Below are 21,646 nucleotides of genomic sequence, written 5' to 3' on the forward strand. Positions count from 1 at the left end.
GATACAGACAGAAGAGGCCCCTGTGCAAGAACAATATATGCGGCCTTTGCAGCCCAATATCTTATCATAATGCACAATTTCCCCTATCGCCTACTTTGAAGGTAGAAATGGGCCCGTTTACCTTTTGGACCTCTATGCATCTGCACAGGTTGCACCAGTGATATGTCCACCCCTGAATTGTAGTCAACAGTTGCAGGAATTAGAGGAGTCGCACCAGGGCTTTGCTGCAGGCAGGTTCAGTTAAGCAGCTACGATTTAGGTCTTACCCAAATAGTGCAGGTTTGTTATTGTTGTTGAAAACATTTTTAGCCCAAAATGTGATCGTAGCCAAAGTAAAAAGTATAAAAAAAATACTTTTGGTGCTTTCCATCATGGCTTTGTTAAAAAAAAACAACAAAAAAAAAACATGGACTAAAAAAAAATATTGCAAAACTATGGCTGTGTATATATCCTGATCAACAATGAGAAATCAAACACTGAAACAGTCATTCCAACATTTTCTTAAAGGGTTTGTTTAGCCCTGTTTTTTTTAATAACCCAGAATGCTGTAAAGTAATAACATAACTATGATTCAAATTAAGCCCCTTTCACACATGTGTTTTTTGCCATCAGTCACAATTTGTTTTCTCGACGGATCCGTCGCAGATTGTGGCTAAACTGATGCGACGATCCGTTTTTTCGACGGATGCAATTAGCTGGGGGCTAAATAATAAATGAAAGCATGCTCAGTTAAAAAACAACGGAATCCGTCGCCAGATTCCGTCATTTGATGGATTACAAACAAAAAATTAAAGTCTGGCTCACTTTTATAGTTGGTGCCACCGAGAAAATATCGCAATATAGAAAAAGATGAACTCGGGCACACAGAGAAAATGAAGGTTAGAGTCAAGGTTATGCTTGAAGTTCAATTTGCTTGTTTTTATTGGTGCAAAGGTAAAAAAAACAGTTCTAACGTTTCGGCCCTAACATTTGGGCCTTCATCAGAGATACTCTATATGGTCATAAGTAGAATAGATACGAATTCACATGTGTGGGAAATCCAGAAAAATGGGTAATGATTACCTTTGTTGTTCACCAATGTTGCTATATCATGAATAGATCAGGTCGTCCAGGGATAGTCTAAGTGGTAGGGCAGACGTTGCAGAATCTACTCGAAAATGCCTGTTGGTTACTTAAAGACATAAATGGGATTGCAGGAGTAGATAATGTCCTCACAGTCTGGAAGGCAGCATGTGCCAGGAATGCCTTCTTAAATGAAAATCACTCTATGCAGATAGTGAAAAGTAAGTCCAAATTGGGACAATACCCCAATGGGGCTGGAGTGGAAATGCGCCTGGATCTTTATATGTTGATTATGGGCAGAGGATATAATTGGTGGAAAATGGGAGAAATCAGTCACATTCCTGTACTTGAAAGTAGGAGAAACTCCTATGAGGTAAGTCTGAATGCGATCTCCACGTGGACTCCTGAAGTGCACATCGTTTTGTTTGATGATACCACTGCTATAGTTATTTATTGGCCACAGCTGGACCAATCCATCACCACCACTGCCAGTGATTGGCTTCAGGAGTCACATGATTAAACAGGAAGTACAGAGACCAACAGCGAACCCAAGTTGTTATGGAAGGGAGAAGGGGGAATCAATAAGATGAGGCTTTTTATGTTTTGTTTTGTTTTTTTAATAGATAACGTGAGGTTTTTTTTATTTTTTTTATATCATTCTGGGTGGTTTTTAAAATTATTTTCATGACTAGACAACCCCTTTAAGTTAAACATATAGGTTCTGTTAACAGAATGCCAAAAACTATTCATTATTTTTTTTTCTTATTTTGCAGGCACTGAACCACAACTCTGAGTTGAGGACTCGTCTTAACAGAATACATACCGAATCTGTCATCTCCGACCAGGTTGTCAGTGTCAACATTATATCAAGCGCAGATGAGGTTATTATTTTGCTCATTGTCTTACCTTTTAGGTCTATGAGGTCCCTCTATGTGGATTTTCCACTGAATTGGTTGGGCCGGAGTCACACTTGCATATGACTCGCGCGAGTCTCGTATCGCGTCACCTGACACGGCCTGATGCTCTCCGGACTGGAGCATCTCAGCTACATAGAAATACATGCAGCCGACCCACTTCTGTCAGGAGAGTGTGCGGCCGTGCCGGGTGATGTGATGCGAGACTCGGCGAGTCAAACGCAAGTGTTACTCCGACCTTAGAAAGGAACAATCAAGTGGAATGTATCTCTTTGTTTATGGCTTGACAATGTCTCTTGCATTCAGAAATCTCTCTTGTTATAGTCTCATGCACTGGTTCTGAATATACTTTGTTGTTCCCTGTTCAGATAATAGTAAGAGAACAGGACCTTTGTGCTTTCTTATTTATCTTTAAAAAAGACTTTATATACTTAATGAATGCAGTAAATAGTTTAGATTTCAGTAGTAGAGACAGAGCTTTTCCTGGGATCAGTCACTGTCACTCAACTTCAGGCATGAATCTTTTTTGAACTTAGTCATGCCCCCTGCATTGTAATTGTTTACACCACAGACTCTTCAACATCACTTCTCTGCTGAGCTCCAACCATTACAGTCACATGGATGTGACATCACTAAAGGTCCTACACAACCACTTCTCGTCTACTGATTATCACAGGTCCTTCAACATCACATCTCTGCTGAGCTCCACTCGTTACGGTCACTTGATTGTGACATCAGCACAGGTCCTGCAGGACCACTTCTTTTCTGCTGATTACCACAGGTATGTTTTTTTTTAACTTAGTCACACCCCCAGCATTGTAATTGATTACACCACAGGTCCTTCAACATCACTTTTCTACAGAGCTACACTCATTATGGTCACATGGACCTGACATCACTACAGGTCCTGCACAACCACTTCTCTTCTGCTAATTACCACAGGTCTTTCAGTATTACTTCTCTGCTGAGCTCCGCCCATTACGGGCACATAATCGTGACATCAGCACAGGTCCTTCACCACCATTTCTCCAATGTTGAACTGCGGAGCTCAGTATTGGAGATGGAGGAACTGTGCCTGATTTCCATGATTATGTGACCATAATGAGTGGAGCTCAGCAGAGAAGTGATGTTGAAGAACTTGTAGTAATAAGCAAAAGAGAAGTGGTTCTGCAGGACCTCTGCTGATGTCATGATCATGTGACAGTAATGGGCGGAGCTCAGCAGGGAAGTGATGTGGAAGGACCTGCAGTTTAATCAGTTATAATCCTGGGGGCGTGACTAAAGGTCCCGTTACACGCAAAGACATAGCTAACGAGATATCGCTGGGGTCACGGAATTCGTGACACACATCCGGCATTGTTAGCGACGTCGTTGCATGTGACACTTACGAGCGACCGCTAACGATCTGAAGAACTGGAAATATCGTTGATTGTTGACATGTCGTTCCTTACCAAATATCGTTGATCTTTTTGGACGCAGGTTGTTCGTCGTTCCTGAGGCAGCACACATCGCTACGTGTGACACCCCGGCAACAACAAACAACAGCGTTCCTGCGTCCTCCGGAAACAAGGTGGGAGTGCCGTTAATGCGGCTGCTCTCCGTCCCTCTGCTTCTATTGGTGGCCCGCTGTGTAACGTCGGTGTGACGCCGCACGAACCTCCCCCTTAAAAAAGAGTTTGTTCGCCGGCCACAGCGACATTGTTAGGAAGGATTGTGCGTGTGACACGTACCGGCAATATTGTTCACCATGGGCAGCGATTTGCCCGTGACGCTCGCATGACGGGGGCGGGTGCGATCGCTGGCGATGTCGCAGCGTGTAAAGCGGCCTTAAGTTAAAAAAAAAATCATGCCTGAACTTGAGTGACAGTGACTGATCGCAGCAAAAGTTCCGCCCCCATGACTGAAACCAAAGCTATTTACTGCATTCACCTAAGCATAAAAAAGTCTTTTTTTTAACATAAATACATGGAATTTTTTTCTTAAACCAGATTAGTGTTGCACATTGCATAATTTAAAACCCATTGGGGGCAGTTTAATATCAAAAATAACATGACCGGTTCCCTTTAAATATAGCATTTTAAACCCCAAAACAATTGTTCTACCCAAGAGAAGGGGATATTTATACTGTTAGAATGTACGTTTTTGTTACCGTACTTTACGATGCCCCAGGACACTTAAGCTGGGGTCACACTAAACGACAACGACATCGCTGTTACGTCACCATTTTCTGTGACGTAGCAGCGACCTTGTAAGTCGCTGTTATGATCGCTGCTTAGCTGTCAAACACAGCAGCCGAAGCAGCGATCATAACGACACGCGTCGCTGTGCTGCAACATGTGCAGAGAGCAGGGAGCCGCGCACACTGAGCGCTGGCTCCTTGCTCTCCTAGCTACAGTACACATTGGGTTAATTAACCCGATGTGTACTGCAGCTACATGTCACAGTGCAGAGAGCAGGGAGCCGCGACACTGCTTAGCGCTGGCTCCTTGCTCTCCTAGCTACAGTACACATCGGGTTAATTACACGATGTGTACTGCAGCTACATGTGCAGAGAGCAGGAGCCGGCACTGGCAGCGTGAGAGCGGCGGAGGCTGGTAACGAAGGTAAATATCGGGTAACCACCTTGGTTACCAGATGCCGGCTCCTGCTTGCTTCATTTCGTCGCTCTCTCGCTGTCACACACAGCGATCTGTGCGTCACAGCGGGAGAGCGACGACCAAAAAATGAAGCTGGACATTCAGCAACGAGCGGCGATCTCGCAGCAGGGGCCAGCTCGTTGCTGGATGTCACACACAGCGACAGCGACGGGACGTCGCTGCAACGTCACAGAAAATGGTGACGTAGCAGCGACGTCGTTGTCGGTGTCGCTGTGTGTGACACCACCTTTAGTGCAGTTAACACAAATATTTGTTCATGGGTTAAAAATAAACTGTGGTTAAAATAATGAAGTTTCCCATTGTAATTAATCACTTAGCTTTGTTCTCTAAATCGCTAATGAACTCATATATCCTTGTAATTTGGTTCGAATATATTTAGGCAACCGCTTATTAACAAGTGACCAAAGCTTATAATTACACGACGGTTAAAAGGACATGCGTTAATGCGGCCTACCAGCACGTTCAGTCCTGCTTCTGGGTTACTTTTAAAATTACCATTTTTCTTTGATTTTGTATTTTTAATGAAGGTGTGCTGGAGAAAGTCCAGGTACAGAACCATAAAAAGCATTTTTTCGACTCAGGGCTATAATGTCTTGTATATGACCACTGTCAAAAATCATGTGAATATTCCAGTCTTGGCAAGCAATGGCATGTTTCCAGTTAGGCTATTGATCATGGGGATTTGACCACAAGCACTTTTATGAAGTGAGGGACTGAGGCAAAGAAACCGACATTCTAGGGATTGTTTGCAGACCAGTGCTAGGATTACTATTGATTAGCAATAAATTGCATACTTTAATGATATGCTATGGCTTGCCGTGAAGAAAACAAAAAAATCAAGAACCTGTCAAAGTCATATAATAGTGATGAGCGAGCACTATCATGTTTGCGTGTCTGGAGCTCGTAATGAACAGTTGGATTTTGAGATGGGAGCTACTCGTCTACCGAGTATTTTGGAAGTCAAGGAAAACTCAAGCATTTTTCCAGGAAATCTTCCGGAAAAATGCTCACATTCCCCATTGACTTAAGTCATGTCCATTCAAGCATCCAACTGTTACGGTTGTCTAACAATGGAAAGACAGTCCTGTAGTGTCCGGCTGTAGAAGGTTGCAGCGTTTGTCTGCTCCCCGACTTTCTCCTTTTCCCTGCTTGGGGTTAATCCATTTCTCTTTAGTACCCTGCAGATTTCTTCCCCTTTTCAGCTGTTAATCATCAGCACTTCCCTTGGTGTCTTTAAATACTCTCATTCCCCCTTGCTCTTTGCTAGTGATACGTATAAAAACCCTTTTCAGGTCTTCAGTGCAAGCAGTCAGCTTGTATTCATCTGGAGAAACTTTGTTGCTGCAGTTCCTCTCCCTGAGTCATCTTTAGATAAGTTATTTTATTACTTTCCCCTGTGTGTGCTCCCTGTGTCTTCTTTAAAACTTAATGGGGTTGACTAAGAACTTATCCTGTTTCCTACCTTGGGCCTATTTCAGGGTTAGCCAGAGTCAGGTATTCTGCTTGGCGCATAGGTGCAGAACCTATCTAGGGTGGTAAGAGAAGCCAGGGGTTAGCGGTAAGTTAAATCAGAGTTCAGGATCTCCCACCTCCTTAGACACGGGGTTTACCTTTCCTTTCACCGTTCGCTTGGTACTTCCTCATACCTAGTGTGACACCAACTGTTCGTTACGAGTACTGAGCGCCAGTGCATGGTAGTGCTCGCTCATCGCTAAATATACCAAATCGAATAGCTGGACATTCAGTTTTGATTCCCGTTAAGGACACCCTAAGATCTGCTTCCCATGTCATATCGGGGTGTTGTATGTCAGAAGTGGCCTTCATGGAACAAGATGATCGCCAGTTAATTCTGTTGATGTAGCTCTGCCAAGGGTACGGTGCTTTGGGGCTATCAAACGTCTGAAAGAGAACACAAGACGTGACTTGCAAAGGTATAGGATTATTCTACTACTAGGATATTGATGACCTATGCTTAGTAATCACTATCGTATCGGTGGGGGTCTACCATCCAGCATCCCATAGATAAATCATTAGATCAGTGAATGGATGTAAAGCGGATAGAACATAATTTTATGATGAGCATGGAAATAGGTTTATGTGCAATCATACATGCATTTTCCAATCAGTAGATAAAGGGAATCTATAAGCAGGTCTTTGCTATTTAATCCCACAGCATCATGATGAAAGGACAGAGACCCTGATTCCGGCGATGTATCTCTTAGTTTACTGAGTGCGGCAGTTCTGATTTAATCACAGTTTTCTCTTCTGCAGATCTAGCAGAGCTCGTAACTCTGAGCTGTGTATAACCCCATTGACACCACTGATTAGCAGTGTTTGTGTACAATCTACAGTGACATAAAGTTGCTAATCAGTGGTGAGGGTTAAGTTGGACTAGGAGGCACCAGACACCTAGTCCTCAAGTGATAATCTCCTGCTGATTATTGCAACAAAAACACTGCCATGTAAGTGACACATCACTGGAATCCGGGTCATACTGCTCTCACAATACATAGTAAAAACCTGCAGACAGATTCCTTTGAGTAACAAATATAAAAATGAGAATTGTGACTATGGTACAATCTCGCACCATGAGTATATGAGTATAAAACCCATTCATTCATTTATTTATATTGCTTTCTTTTTATAATCACTGATTACATTCTTCGTGTTTTGTTTTTTAATCCTTTTTTATTTTCTGTAGAATCTAGCTTTTACTATGATATTATTGAGCCAGATCCTTATAGTCTTGAGGCTGTGTGTAATTACATTTATAAAATGATCTTAAGGTTTAATAGGAAGGAAATGGTGAAGGTGCAGGCGGCTTTTTGTGGCTTCTATTCTCTATTCCCGGCAGATGTTTCCAGTCGTTTGTCCATGCGCAATGTAATATCATTGTCACTATGACTTTCTCTGATACTAATTAGCGTGCTAGAAGAAAGCTGCCTGGGATATAGTTTTCTCATAAGTCGAGTGAGAAATTCCCTGCAATTAGTCTGTATCATTATGGTCATAATTAGTCAGGTTGCCTTTGAAGAAGTAATGAAGTTTAACATCGTAAACCCTGGCGAACCATGAGTGATATGTGCTGCCTGAATAATGGGAATTTCACTTACGCACATTCATAATTAGTCCAGGTAATTTTTTGCTATTATTCTTCACAACCAAGTCTTATATTCCACATGATCATCCAGTTTCCTTTAAAGGGAATCTGTCAGCAGGTTTTTGCTATCTCATCTGAGACCAGGATGATGTAGGCAAAGAGGCCCTGAGTTCAATTATGTATCACTTAGATTAGTGGCTTCAACAGTTCTGACACAGTGAAAGATTTGAGATTTTGCATGTAGCAGAGCTGGGAGAGCTGTCCTCACCCACACCAGGCTTTCAGTTCACATTTCCATAGACAGAAGCTGCTAATCACAGAGGGGGGTGGAATCGGACTAGATCTCAGGAGCTGCTGAGACCCACTAATGATAAAGATAAGAAGCTTAAGCTAACATTGCAGTTAAACAAAAAAAAAACTGTGACATAATAGATGCAGGGCTGAAGTCTGTGTTTTAATACTTGTAGTTTGCTGTCTTCAGGTTACATTGCAGTAAAATGCTGACCGACCCCCTTTAAAAGGAAATTCAGGGGTGTAAGTTGAAATTCATGGGTTTCAAAACTATCATATGGAATGTATGCCACTTGTGTAATTTTTTTTTTTTTTTTTTTACGTTTGGGCATTTGAATGTTTTGTAGACATTTGAGCCCTCTGTACCACCTATAGCTGAGTCCCTGGGGACACATAAACGGACACAGAGGTCCAATTAAAGCAGTGAAAACATCTTGATAGATATTTAATATTGCAAAGTGCTTGTACAAATAAGCAACAGTGCAATTTAGCTCTTAGTAAAAATATTACCTGTTCTCCAGATCGAAGATATTTTCCATTCTATAGTTTACTATTCATTGCCTAGGTTACAGGCCACCTCTGCAGTCTATCAGAGGTGGTTGGTTTTCTAGTCTATGGTTACGAGTTTGCAAGCGCTTTGCTTTAGATCCTGAAAGCGCTGCTATACAGCTGTCTGAATCCGCTGGATCTGGCCAGCTTCAGTTACATTGTATTTACACCAATGCTCTGCCTCTGCTTGTAACATGGCAGAGTACATATTTCAGGTGTGCAACCATATTATCAGTTTTGTGAGTGCACTTCTCCCAGGAAGCAGCAATCTGGAAGTCTGGAGGAGTTGTGCGCTCCTGAAGGAAGGACATGAGACAAACTCTTTAAGATGCCTAGTCATTTCATCTGCTTCAGAACTTCTTTCTGTTTTGGCTCATGTTTTTCCCTCTATGTTCATGTGCCCTATGGAAGTTTACATGTCACCAAATTAGTTACATGACAAAGTCTATGGTTCCCTTGTAACCTCCTGATATTCTCTAGCCCATGTACAATCACCAGTCATGATGAGTTAGCACTAACATGCTCATGATGAACAGTTGGACGCTTGGAAGAGTTCCCGGAAAAATGCTTCCCGTTCACTTCCATTATATTCGGTACACAACTTGTTGATCACTAGTTACAAGTATCGAATACTTGAGCATGGTAGTGCTCGCTCATCACTAGTTACGAGTACTGAGCCACGGAGTATGGTAGTGCCCACTCATCACTAGTTACGAGTACTGAGCACCCGAGCATGGTAGTGCCCGCTCATCACTAGTTACCAGTACTGAGCACCTGATCATGGAAGTGCCCGCTCATCACTAGTTACGAGTACTGAGCCACGGAGTATGGTAGTGCCCGCTCATCACTAGTTACCAGTACTGAGCACCTGGGCATGGTAGTGCCCGCTCATCACTAGTTACCAGTACTGAGCACCTGGGCATGGTAGTGCCCGCTCATCACTAGTTACGAGTACTGAGCACCTGGGCATGGTAGTGCTCGCTCATCACTAGTTACCAGTACTGAGCACCCGAGCATGGTAGTGCTCGCTCATCACTAGTTACGAGTACTGAGCCACGGAGTATGGTAGTGCCCGCTCATCACTAGTTACGAGTACCGAGCACCTGATCATGGAAGTGCCCGCTCATCACTAGTTACGAGTACTGAGCCACGGAGTATGGTAGTGCCCGCTCATCACTAGTTACCAGTACTGAGCACCTGGGCATGGTAGTGCCCGCTCATCACTAGTTACCAGTACTGAGCACCTGGGCATGGTAGTGCCCGCTCATCACTAGTTACGAGTACTGAGCACCTGGGCATGGTAGTGCTCGCTCATCACTAGTTACCAGTACTGAGCACCCGAGCATGGTAGTGCTCGCTCATCACTAGTTACGAGTACTGAGCCACGGAGTATGGTAGTGCCCGCTCATCACTAGTTACGAGTACTGAGCACCTGGGCATGGTAGTGCCCGCTCATCACTAGTTACGAGTACTGAGCACCTGGACATGGTAGTGCTCGCTCATCACTAGTTACGAGTACTGAGCACCTGAGCATGGTAGTGCTCGCTCATCACTAGTTACAAGTACTGAGCACCCGAGATGGTAGTGCTCGCTCATCACTAGTTACAAGTACTGAGCACTCGAGCATGGTAGTGTCCGCTCATCACTAGTTACGAGTACTGAGCACTCGAGCATGGTAGTGTCCGCTCATCACTAGTTACGAGTACTGAGCACTCGAGCATGGTAGTGCTCACTCATCACTAGTTACAAGTACCGAGCACCTAATCATGGTAGTGCTCACTCATCACTAGTTACTAGTACTAAGCACCGGAGCATGGTAGTGCTCGCTCATCACTAGCCATGAGTACTGAGCACCCGAGCATAGTAGTGCTCGCTCATCACCAGTTACGAGTACTGAGCACCCAAGCATGGTAGTGCTCACTCATCACTAGTTAAGAGTACCGAGCACCCAAGCATGGTAGTGCTCACTCATCACTAGTAACGAGTACAGAGCACCTGAACATGGTAGTGATCGCTCATCACTAGTTACTAGTACTGAGCACCTGAACATGGTAGTGCTCGCTCATCACTAGTTACTAGTACAGAGCACCTGAGCATGGTAGTGCTCACTCATCACTAGTCACGAGTACTGAGCACCTGAGCATGGTAGTGCTCGCTCATCACTAGTTACTAGTACTGAGCACCTGAGCATGGTAGTGCTCACTCATCACTAGTAACGAGTACAGAGCACCTGAACATGGTAGTGCTCGCTCATCACTAGTTACTAGTACTGAGCACCTGAGCATGGTAGTGCTCACTCATCACTAGTCACGAGTACTGAGCACCTGAGCATGGTAGTGCTCGCTCATCACTAGTTACTAGTACTGAGCACCTGAGCATGGTAGTGCTCACTCATCACTAGTTACTAGTACTGAGCACCTGAACATGGTAGTGCTCGCTCATCACTAGTTACCAGTACTGAGCACCTGAGCATGGTAGTGCCCGCTCATCACTAGTTACGAGTACTGAGCACCTGAGCATGGTAGTGCCCGCTCATCACTAGTAACGAGTACAGAGCACCTGAACATGGTAGTGCTCGCTCATCACTAGTTACTAGTACTGAGCACCTGAGCATGGTAGTGCTCACTCATCACTAGTTACTAGTACTGAGCACCTGAGCATGGTAGTGCTCACTCATCACTAGTCACGAGTACTGAGCACCTGAGCATGGTAGTGCTCGCTCATCACTAGTTACTAGTACTGAGCACCTGAGCATGGTAGTGCTCACTCATCACTAGTTACTAGTACTGAGCACCTGAACATGGTAGTGCTCGCTCATCACTAGTTACCAGTACTGAGCACCTGAGCATGGTAGTGCGCGCTCATCACTAGTTACGAGTACTGAGCACCTGAGCATGGTAGTGCTCGCTCATCACTAGTTACGAGTACTGAGCACCTGAGCATGGTAGTGCTCGCTCATCACTAGTTACGAGTACTGAGCACCTGAGCATGGTAGTGCCCGCTCATCACTAGTAACGAGTACAGAGCACCTGAACATGGTAGTGCTCGCTCATCACTAGTTACTAGTACTGAGCACCTGAGCATGGTAGTGCTCACTCATCACTAGTCACGAGTACTGAGCACCGGAGCATGGTAGTGCTCGCTCATCACTAGTTACGAGTACTGATCACCTGAGCATGGTAGTGCTCGCTCATCACTAGTTACAAGTACTGAGCACCCGAGCATGGTAGTGCCCGCTCATCACTAGTTACAAGTACTGAGCACCCGAGCATGGTAGTGCTCGCTCATCACTAGTAACGAGTACAGAGCACCTGAGCATGGTAGTGCTCGCTCATCACTAGTTACTAGTACTGAGCACCTGAGCATGGTAGTGCTCACTCATCACTAGTTACTAGTACTGAGCACCTGAGCATGGTAGTGCTCACTCATCACTAGTTACGAGTACTGAGCACCTGAGCATGGTAGTGCCCGCTCATCACTAGTAACGAGTACAGAGCACCTGAACATGGTAGTGCTCGCTCATCACTAGTTACTAGTACTGAGCACCTGAGCATGGTAGTGCTCACTCATCACTAGTCACGAGTACTGAGCACCTGAGCATGGTAGTGCTCACTCATCACTAGTCACGAGTACTGAGCACCGGAGCATGGTAGTGCCCGCTCATCACTAGTTACAAGTACTGAGCACCCGAGCATGGTAGTGCTCGCTCATCACTAGTAACGAGTACAGAGCACCTGAGCATGGTAGTGCTCGCTCATCACTAGTTACTAGTACTGAGCACCTGAGCATGGTAGTGCTCACTCATCACTAGTTACTAGTACTGAGCACCTGAGCATGGTAGTGCTCACTCATCACTAGTTACTAGTACTGAGCACCTGAGCATGGTAGTGCTCACTCATCACTAGTTACTAGTACTGAGCACCTGAACATGGTAGTGCTCGCTCATCACTAGTTACCAGTACTGAGCACCTGAGCATGGTAGTGCCCGCTCATCACTAGTTACGAGTACTGAGCACCTGAGCATGGTAGTGCTCGCTCATCACTAGTTACGAGTACTGAGTACCTGAGCATGGTAGTGCTCGCTCATCACTAGTCACGAGTACTGAGCACCGGAGCATGGTAGTGCTCGCTCATCACTAGTTACGAGTACTGAGCACCTGAGCATGGTAGTGCTCGCTCATCACTAGTTACGAGTACTGAGTACCTGAGCATGGTAGTGCTCGCTCATCACTAGTTACGAGTACTGAGCACCCGAGCATGGTAGTGCTCGCTCATCACTAGTTACTAGTACTGAGCACCTGAACATGGTAGTGCTCGCTCATCACTAGTTACTAGTACTGAGCACCTGAACATGGTAGTGCTCGCTCATCACTAGTTACCAGTACTGAGCACCCGAGCATGGTAGTGCTCACTCATCACTAGTTACTAGTACTGAGCACCTGAACATGGTAGTGCTCGCTCATCACTAGTTACTAGTACTGAGCACCTGAGCATGGTAGTGCCCGCTCATCACTACTCACCAGTAGATCAGTTGAAATGCTCCTATTATTTTAGTATCCAGCAGGCACTTTCATATGATTCATCCTTTAAGAGGTTACCTTTCAGCTCCTTCACCTTAGAACATTTCTAATAATTGTTTACTAGAATTCTCCTTTAAATTCCACTTCTATACAAACTCAAATTAATTATAATAAATGTTGACATTCAGTAATTATTCCGCCTCTCCCTGTCCTGGGTAATTGTTGCCACAGTACACATTGTAAAATGTTTCCGCAATCTGTGAGATAGAGTTGCTATGACAGTCTTTTTAGGCTAATCTTATTACTATTATTGAGTTCATCCCTTATCTTATTATTATTGACCTAATGTTTTTATGGATTCAGATGCAGTTCACAATTCATCTGGAGTTGATGAAATGTTTAATAATTATCTAGAAACAGATTCGGGCACTGTAAGAATGGCCTCTAGTGGACACTGCGCTCCCAGACACCGTGATGTCTAATATCGTATTTTTCGGACCATAAGACGCACTTTTTCCCCCCAAATGTTGGGGGAGGGTGGGGTGCGACTTATGGTCTGAATTTGGCTGCGGGGAATGAGGGTGCTGCGGTGGAGCGGGTCATCGGGGGCCCGAGCAGACTGTAGCAGCCTGCCGTGACCACGTGGACCTGCTTATTTAATATGCACGCCCAGCCCCCGCCCATCATCTCTCAGCGCTGAAGCAGGCACTGACAGGTGGGCGGGATGATGGGCGGGGGATAAACAGCCAGTCCGCATGATCACCCCTGGCAACTACGGCTTGGAGTGATCATGTGCGGCTGTATTCACTGCTCCCCGCGCATCATCATAAGCGCGGGGGGCTGTGAATCGGTATACTGTTCTCACCGTTCCCCTGCAGCACCGCTCGTCTTCCCGTCTGTGTCAGCGGCAGCGCCGCTGAGTGGAGCCGTCCCCGTTACCCTGCTGCATCGCGATCATCTCCTGTGTCTGTGCCGGCGGCTAGGTGGAGACTAGCGGCGCGCACAGCGATGACGTCATCAATGTGCGCACGTGTCCACACGCAGCCGCCGGCACAGACACAGGAGATGATCACGATGCAGCAGGGTAACGGGGACGGCTCCACTCAACGGCGCTGCTGCTGACACAGACGGGAGGACGAGCGATGCTGCAGGGAGTGAGGTAAGGTGAGGAGAGTATGAACGTTTATATTTTTTAATGTGCCACAGGATGCGGCCATACACCAGGATGGGGGTATATTATGAGCAGGATGGGGGTATATTATGAGCAGGATGGGGGTATGTTATGAGCAGGATGGGGTCATATGAGCAGATTGGGGGTATATTATGAGCAGGATGGGGGTATATTAGCAGGATGGGGGTATATTATGAGCAGGATGGGGGTATATTATGAGCAGGATGGGGGTATATAGCAGGATGGGGCCATATGCCATGATAGGTTATGTAGCAGGATGCGGCCATATGCCAGTATATAGCAGGATGCGGCCATATGGCAGGATGACGGTATATAGCAGGTTGAGGGACATATACTGTATATACAAGGCAGGAGGATCATTACCAGGATGGGGTACCTTAGTAGAGAATTTGGGGACATTACCCCCATAACAGTGTCAGCAGCAGATCCTCGCCCCATAACAGTGTCATGACCACATTTTTTGCTTAAAATTTTATTTTCCTCCTCGAAAACCAGGGTGCGTCTTATAGTCCGGCGCGTCTTATAGTCCGAAAAATACGGTATATGAAATATTAAGAGATATTACTAGATATTTAAGGAATCTAGCAAACTACATTGACAATGAAGGGATCCGTTAGGGATAATTTTTTATTTTACTGTTTAGAATAAGGCTATGTTCACATGTTATGTTTTTGCAGCATTTTTTTGCAGCGTTTTTTATGCAAATTAAAATCTGCTTTTTACAGTACCAGCAAAAAACATGAGAGTTCAGAAATCTCAAGCACATGCTTTTTTTAACTAAATTAGAAAACTGCGCTTTAGAGACCTGCAACATGTCAATCCTTTCAGTGTTTTTGCAGTGTGTTTTCACCATAGAAAGCAATAAAGAAGGGCAAAAACACTGGGAAAAAAAAACCCACAACCATGCTGTTTTGCTGCATTATTGGCAAATAAGACTAGGTTTATTAAACATGTACTGCAGACAAATAACACATAAAATCTGTAATAAAAAATGCACCAAAAAAGCTGCAAAACATGCATTTTGTAAGCAGCTTCTTTACTGCCAAAAGAGCAGGTTTCTCTAGTCCCTTCCACGACAGCATAGGAGGTTGTCTCTCCACGCCCTAATTGGGACAGGAAGTTCAAGAGGTTTAAAAGGACCCTCCCACCTCCCACAGCCAGTGTCTTTTCTGTCCCCATGGGGCATGGAGAGGTTTTTATTTTTCTCCTATACTGTGGTGGCCGGCGAAACTACAGTATAATATTTTTTATTTTTTTTTTCTCTTCCCCTGTTACCTTAAGCCGGACAGCATCGGTCGGGCCTTCACCGCTCCTCCCTTGCTGTTCCCTCACGCTGTGGGGGACCGCTGCTCCAGCCTTCCGGAGCCTCCTTAGGGGTGATGCAGGCTGTTGAGCTCCCCGGCCGGCGTCCTCCCTGAGCCGCCGGCCGCTTCCTGCATGCACGCTGCCGGAGCGATCCGGAAATGCTCCCGAGGGCGGGACTTCCGTTCTTGCGGACTTCCGGTCGAGCGCTTCCGGTTTGCGGAGGCAGCGTGGAGGACACGCCGACGGTGACACGGCCTGTCCAGGACCGGATGCGGGAGGCGGGGAACGTTTACCGTCACTGGGGAGGCAGGCCCTTTTTACATAAGGGCTGCCGTGAAGACGTCAGATCATGGTAAGCAACCGTGCTCCCTGTCATGTCTTCTGCTGCAGCTGCATCTGCAGAACCCAGTGTGCCCCCTGCTACTGTAAGTATGGAGGGGAATGGTCCCTCGGTCATAGGTTTCAGTCAGATGCTTATGGCTCTCTGGTCTGTGTTTTCTAGGAGGACAAGGCCACCAAGAAAACTGACAGAAATGAAAAATCAGAGAAGCCTGAGAAGTCAGAAAAGACTGACAAGGATAAGCCTGATAGACCTGACAGATTGGAAAAAATTAAAAAATTTCCTATCTGTATAAAGAAGCTCCCTGCAGTATGGGATAAAAAGCTTTGCCAGCAATGTACGGACCAGATTATTAGGGCCGAACAACCGTCCCTGATAGACGAGTTGCGGTCCATGATGAAATAGGAGATTAGGGCCTCACTGGCCTCCCTTCCTGCTCCTGGCCCTGCTCCTGGCCCTGCTCCTGGCCCTGCTCCTGGACCCTCTCCTCCAAAAAAGAGGAGACTCCAGTCGACCCCATCTGATCAGGAGGACACTGATTCCACCTCTGAGGGTCCTGATGAAGGAATTCCCTCTGGGGGGTCTGACCAGTCCTTTCTGTTTCCCTCAGAAGATTTGGGGGATCTTATTGGGGCAGTTCGGAGCACTATGGGATTAGAGGAAGTGCAGTCACTTCCCTCTATCCAGGACGAAATGTTTGCTGGCCTGAAGTCAGTCAAACAGTTAGGATTTCCAGTCCATGGCAATATCTTGGATATTGTCTCTCAAGAATGGGAATTTCCTGAGAGGCGGGTACGGAGTGACCCTAAACGCCGGTTTCCTCTGGAACCTTCTGGATTACATTGGGAGTCCCAAGAGTAGACGTTCAGGTGGCTAGGGTAGCTAAGCAAACGGCTCTTCCCTTTGAAGATACTTCCCAACTGAAGGATCAGATGGATAGGAAGGTAGAAAACCTGATGAAGCGGTCCTGGGAGGCATCGTCTTCTTCTATTCAGGCTAACATTGCCTCCACCTGTGTATCCAGGTCCCTAATTAGGTGGTTAGATCAGTTGGAGGCTCATATTTCCCAGGGAACCCCTAGGGAGGAATTACTGGAATCCCTTCCCTTGCTTAGGAAGGCTACCAGTTTTTTGGCAGATACCTCGGTGGAATCTGTCCGCCTGGCGGCCAGGACCTCGGTTCTTTCTAACTCTGCCAGACGTGCCCTCTGGCTTAAGGCCTGGAGCGGAGACTCCACCTCCAAAATGAGGCTTTGCTCCCTTCCGTTTAAAGGGGATTTGGTGTTTGGGCCTGCCCTGGATGATATCCTGGACAAGGCGACCGATCGTAAGGCCTTGCCCGATCCTAGACCCACCAGGAAGCGGTCCTTTCGTCCCTCGATGCCTCAGGCCTCCCAGCCCAGAGGGAAAGGGAAGGCAGGCAGGTGGAGCTATCCCAAGGGTAGAGGGAGAAACATCCTCATCCCTCCCCATCAGCAACGTCCTCAGCAGGACAAACAGTGACTCGGCCCGGGTGGGGGGACGACTCTCGGCGTTTCTTCCCCAGTGGCGGTCCATAACCACTTGCCAATGGGTTCTGAAGATAGTCTCGGAAGGTCTCCTCATAGAATTCCTCTCCCCCCCCCCTCGTCCGGGTCTCCGAGTCACTGCTCTGGCGTCGCAGGTTTCACAGGCTCTGTTGTACGCAAAGATTATAGAGCTAATGCACTCGGGGGTCGTTTCCCCAGTCCCGAGTCAGGAAGAAGGGGTAGGACACTACTCCCGCCTCTTCCTTGTCAAGAAGCCGTCTGGCGACGTCCGGATAATTATCAATTTAAAACGTCTAAACCGTCTGGTCAGGTACCGGCGGTTCAAGATGGAGTCAGTAAAATCAGCTATTCCCCTGATAGGTCTACACCACCAGATGGCCTCTATAGATCTGAAAGACGCCTACTTCCATATACCAGTCCATCCGGGTCACAGGCAATACCTCAGGTTTGCGGTGCTACACGGGGAGGAAGTGCTTCATTTCCAATTCAATGTACTTCCCTTCGGGATCTCCTCGGCTCCAAGGATCTTTTCGAAGATCATGGCAGAGGTGGTCGCCTTCATAAGATTGCAGGGTATCTGTCTGGTTCCATATTTGGACGACTTTCTTCTCATGGCTCCATCTGCTCCAACCCTCCGGAGCCATGTTGAAAGGTCTTTGGGAATCCTTCGGTCCCTGGGATGGATTCCCAATCTCAAAAAATCACAATTAACCCCTTCCTCCACTCGGCAGTTTCTCGGAGTGCTGCTGGACTCCGACAGACAGGCATCTTTTCTCCCAGAGGGCCACAGGGTAGCTCTGTTAGCCAAAATATCAAAGCTTCGCAGGCAGGCTCGCCCGACGCTTCGAGCGGCTATGTCAGCTCTGGGTTCCATGACGTCCTGCATTCCCTCAGTCAGGTGGGCTCAGGCCCATTCTCGGTGTCTCCAGGATCATATCCTGGCACATTGGGACAGACTCCCGTCATCCCTAAACAGACGGTTTCGCCTCTCGGGGTCCGTCTCCTCATCCCTTCTCTGGTGGCTGCGTCCCGCCAACCTGCAGGTGGGGGTTGCCTGGACTCAGACACCCCTGGTTACACTGACCACAGATGCCAGCCTACGGGGATGGGGGGCAATGGTGGCAAACTCCCCATTTCAAGGGGTCTGGAGTCCTTACGTCAGCTCCCAATCCTCCAACTACCGGGAGCTCAGGGCAGTCAGAGAAGCCCTCCTTGCGGCTCAGGACCTCGTCCGGGACTCTCACGTCCTGGTGTATTCAGACAATGTCACAACAGTGGCACATCTCCGCCATCAGGGCAGTACACGCTCAGGCGCCCTGAAGTCAGTGTCCTCCCGAATCTTTCAATGGGCGGAACAATCTCTGCTCTCCCTTTCTGCGGTCCATCTGAAGGGCTCCCTAAATCTTCAGGCGGATTTCCTGAGTCGTCGGGATGTTCATCCGGGGGAATGGAGTCTGGATCAGGCGGTGTTCTGCTCTCTGGTGGCAAGGTGGGGTGCTCCAGAGGTGGACCTCTTTGCTTCGGCAGGGAATCGCAAGGTCGCAACATATTTCTCCCTGAACCCACGGGACAAGGCGTTAGGGGTAGACGCTTTCTGCCACAAGTGGTCCTTTCGCCTCGCTTACGCGTTCCCCCCTCTTCCTCTTCTCGCAAGGGCCCTGAGGAAGATCAGAGACGAGGGGGTCCCAACTATACTGGTAGCCCCGCTGTGGCCTCGGAGGAGTTGGTTCAGCCTGGTCATGACGCTAGGAATCGACGGCCCAGTCCTCTTAGGTTCGGACCCCAGCTTACTGTCCCAGGGTCCGATTTTCCATCCGGCTCCCCAGAATCTCAACTTGGCTGCCTGGCTTCTGAGGCCCGGGCACTGAAGGCCCAAGGGCTTTCTGACAGAGTTGTGGCTACCCTACAGAAGAACCGTAAACCTGTGACATATAGTATTTACAACAAAATCTGGAAGAGATTTTCCTCCTGGTGTGGTTCTCAGCCTCCTGACCCACTTCGGCCTAATATTGCGCAGATTCTGGACTTCCTCCAGAGTGGATTGGACTTAGGCCTTCGGCCTAGCACCCTGAAGGTTCAGGTGTCAGCCCTCAGTGCAGTCTTTGACACGGCTCTGGCAGATCATCGTTGGATCCGTCGGTTCTTTGTGTCCGCTAGTAGACTCTGTCCACGTCAGAGGGTCCTGACGCCTCACTGGGATCTCAATGTGGTCCTTACCGGACTGTCTCAGTCACCATTTGAACCTCTGTGCTCTTGTAACATTCGTTCTCTTTCTCACAAGACTGTTTTTCTTGTGGCTATTACGTCTGCTCGCAGAGTCAGAGAACTTCAGGCTTTGTCTATCAGGGAACCTTACCTGACCGTCAGAGATGACAGCATTGTGTTTCAGCTGGACCCTTCCTTCCTTCCCAAGGTAGTTTCGGATTTTCACTGTTCTCAGTCCATCGTCCTGCCTTCCTTCTGTCAGAATCCTCGGACTCCGGGTGAGGAAGTGTTTCATTCTTTGGATGTCCGTCGGATAGTGTTGCACTACCTGAAGGTTACTGCTTCTTGGCGCCTTGATTCTAACCTGTTTATCCAGCCCTTTGGCCGCAATAAGGGCAAGAAGGTGGCTAAGAGTACCATCGCCAACTGGATTGTGCGGGCCATTAGAGACGCCTACCTCGCTCAGCATCTCTCTCCGCCTACTGGATTCACGGCACACTCCACCAGGGCTACCTCTGTCTCCTGGGCTGAACGGGCAGGGGCCTCCCCTGAGCAGATCTGCAAGGCGGCTACGTGGTCTTCGCTCCATACTTTCACGAAGCATTATCGGTTGGATCTGGATTCCAACAGGGATTTGGCCTTTGGCAGGAGGGTCCTGCAGGCTGTGGTCCCCCCCTAGGTATCAATTCTTTGGTATTCCTCCTATGCTGTCGTGGAAGGGACTAGAGAAATAAGAATTATTCTTACCGATAATTCGGTTTCTAGGACCTTCCACGACAGCAGGTAATTCCCTCCCCTTTGTATTCATTTATTCCTGAATGTGTGGTACTTCTCATATGCTATGGATTCTTTGTAAGACACTGGCTGTGGGAGGTGGGAGGGTCCTTTTAAACCTCTTGAACTTCCTGTCCCAATTAGGGCGTGGAGAGACAACCTCCTATGCTGTCGTGGAAGGTCCTAGAAACCGAATTATCGGTAAGAATAATTCTTATTTTGCCTGCATGAAAAAAAGCAGAAAAAAAGCAATGTGTGAATATAGCCTGTTGTAGCAAGCAGCAAAAACATTAGACATCTGACTAACCTGCGTTTAGAAAAAAGCCTGTTGAATTCAATGGGGCTGTCAACATTAAAGGGAAGGTGTCGTCAAAAGAAAAAAAAAATTAATAATGGAAAAAAATGTAAAGTATTAATGTTTCAAAGTTTTAATGTTTTGTTTATTATTATTTATTTTTGCTTGAGTAAAATATAAAAAACATTTAAACATTGATATTTTCCACTTTTAAACACTAGGGGGAGCAGCTGCTGAAAGCCGACTTTAGAGCTACTGTAGAACTAGCTCACATTACAACTGCAGTACCAATGGGCAGAATCTGCTCTCCTGTGTGTGATGCCACTTCCCCCTCCCAATTCTGGGTGTTTCCAAAAAGATAAGGGAAGATGAAGTTTAGGATCACAGTGCGGAGCCATTTTGTTGGTGGCCGCAAAGTGAACCCAATGTCTAAAGTGTCACCGAGGATAGCTGCATAGTGCTCCCCTCATAGCGCTCTGCCATCTATTATTGGCTGAAAATCATATTTGTGATAGGATTTTGTAGAAAAATGAGCATCGTTTGTCTTCTGTAGCATGTATGCATGTAGCACTTCACTGGAAGTAGTTGACTGCTGAATAAGTTAACAGAAGAGATGGGAAAATGTATTAGTGGGATTATGGTCCATCACCGGGTTCAGTAATCTGTAAGGCCTGCAAATATCATCATCTCCCAGCATACCCTGTTTTTTTTTTAGGGGGAAGGGGGAGTTTGAGGAGCCGGGCTGTCGTGACATCATATGTGCAGTCACAGATTAGTGACTTGATGAATAATCAGAAAGCTGCAAATCAATTTTCCAATCTCTACTTAAAGGGAACCTGTCAGTATGCAGTATTAGGCCACACCACACACTGCTTATAGCTCAGAATGCATATGGGACCTCACAGGTTCCCTTT

The 21,646-nt window shown here is 46.8% G+C and overlaps 1 protein-coding gene across 6 annotated transcripts in view; it reads left to right on the forward strand.

Annotated features, from left to right (window-relative positions):
- The window catches only part of OSBPL6 (oxysterol binding protein like 6), a 337,550-nt gene that overhangs the window by 275,870 nt on the left and 40,034 nt on the right, over window positions 1–21,646 (forward strand). For all 6 annotated transcript variants that reach the window (XM_075317384.1, XM_075317383.1, XM_075317385.1 and 3 more), the window contains one exon: window positions 1,836–1,943. In XM_075317384.1, the coding sequence (XP_075173499.1) occupies window positions 1,836–1,943 (108 nt within the window). The remainder of the gene's footprint in view (window positions 1–1,835; window positions 1,944–21,646) is intronic.

This window comes from Anomaloglossus baeobatrachus, chromosome 7 (genome assembly GCF_048569485.1).
Source record: "Anomaloglossus baeobatrachus isolate aAnoBae1 chromosome 7, aAnoBae1.hap1, whole genome shotgun sequence".
NCBI classification, from domain to species: domain Eukaryota; kingdom Metazoa; phylum Chordata; class Amphibia; order Anura; family Aromobatidae; genus Anomaloglossus; species Anomaloglossus baeobatrachus.